The 1541-nt window shown below is 37.8% G+C and overlaps 1 protein-coding gene across 1 annotated transcript; it reads right to left on the bottom strand.

Annotated features, from left to right (window-relative positions):
- Positions 1-177: 177 nt before the first annotated feature.
- On the bottom strand, positions 178-1537 carry LOC107274552 (aminopeptidase N; the record flags this gene model as incomplete). Its single annotated transcript, XM_015753789.2, has 5 exons — positions 178-374; positions 451-728; positions 820-1193; positions 1259-1340; positions 1411-1537. Coding segments are annotated over 5 exons (1056 nt in total), but the record flags the coding sequence as incomplete, so codon positions are not given.
- Between the last annotated feature and the right edge of the window lie 4 nt (positions 1538-1541).

Raw genomic sequence — 1541 nt, 5'->3', positions numbered from 1 at the left:
TTATCGACACGTGTAATTTTTGTATTTAGTGCAACATCCGTTGGTATAAATTGATAAGGGTTATTTTACCTGATTGTTGTATGTTGAAAATAGTCCAATCAGTTGAGTCAAATCCTCTTAGGACTATATTATTTTTCGCTTGAGGGATCCACTCGCAAGGCGATCGATCACGTGATAACTTACGGGTTTGCAATTGGATCGTCCAAATATGCAACCAGCCTTGCAGTTGCATTGGATCTGCATTCTTTACTGCCTTGAGAGCAGGCATACCTTAACATATTTGATCTGTGAAGCTTTGTAAGATGTTCATCGTCATTGTGCTGGTCATATCCGAGAGTAACAACAGATTTTTCAAAACTTTCCACGAAAAATCTCTATAAATAAAAAGTCATAGCAGATTAAAGTATATTGAGTCATTCAACATTAATTATGTCACAGTAAAATGTGTACCTTGAATAACGAGAAACTTCTGGTGTTTGCTAGTTTTGCATACAAATCATCAACAGCGCCCAACAGCGAATACCAGGGAATATAATCGACATCACGACGAATATAAGTCGAAATATCCAAAAATGTTGAATAGTTGATACGATTGGCAATAGCTAAGTTATAAGAATCATCCATGAGTTGTGCACGATTGACGGGATGAATGTTTACATAATCGTCACTGTCCAAATAATTAGCTATTAATTTCCAATTTGTTTCATCATAGTTGACCCGGTAGAAACCTGTTGATTGATTTCGAATAGTTTATCGACACGTGTAATTTTTGTATTTAGTGCAACATCCGTTGGTATAAGTTGATAAGGGTTATTTTACCTGATTGTTGTATGTTGAAAATGGTCCAATCAGTTGACTCAAATCCGCTTAGGACTATATTATCTTCTCCTTGAGGGATCCACTCGCGAGGTGACGTTGATGAAAAATCTAGATCAGACTGAGTTGTGTAACTGATAGGAACCCACCATCTGGTACCGTCATCACTAGCACCGGATTGAAAATATCGTTCCTGACTGATATCAGCTGTTCCGGTTGAATAATCCCTGGTGACAGTGATCAGTGGAAATCCAGGCTGCTCGACCCACGTGTCCATCACCTTTTTAAGGCAAATCTCAGGGGGCAGAATTTCATATTCGTCAGATACCTCTTGTAAGGCTCTCCAAAGGTCATCGGGCGTGACCGCCTTATAGGCACTGTAAATAATTTTGAAAAATGAGCTCAGGACCATCATAAATGTGTTAAAAGTTAAGAAACTTACTTATTCTTTAAGTATCTGATGAGTCCATCGTGAAAGACTTGGGGAGTCAGGAAATTGGACATCATGTGAATCACAGAAGCCGCTACGTGCATAGAGAAGCGTTATTTGATAATTGTTTTCGTAAATGAATTATTTTTGAAAAACAGTTATACCTTTGCCATACGTAATTGAATCGTAAAGTGCATTAATTTCTTCATAAGTTGATACATCCTGATTCAAGGGACGAGTGGTTTTGGAAGAATCAGCAATAAAGGATCTTCCCTGTGAAATACGAACTACGAAT

The sequence above is a fragment of the Cephus cinctus genome, unplaced genomic scaffold, assembly GCF_000341935.2.
Source record: "Cephus cinctus unplaced genomic scaffold, Ccin1 Ccin1_scaffold3333, whole genome shotgun sequence".
In the NCBI taxonomy this organism is placed as follows: Eukaryota; Metazoa; Arthropoda; class Insecta; order Hymenoptera; family Cephidae; genus Cephus; species Cephus cinctus.
Note: the sequence above shows the minus strand (reverse complement) of the source record. Positions and strands in the feature narration are given on the sequence as shown.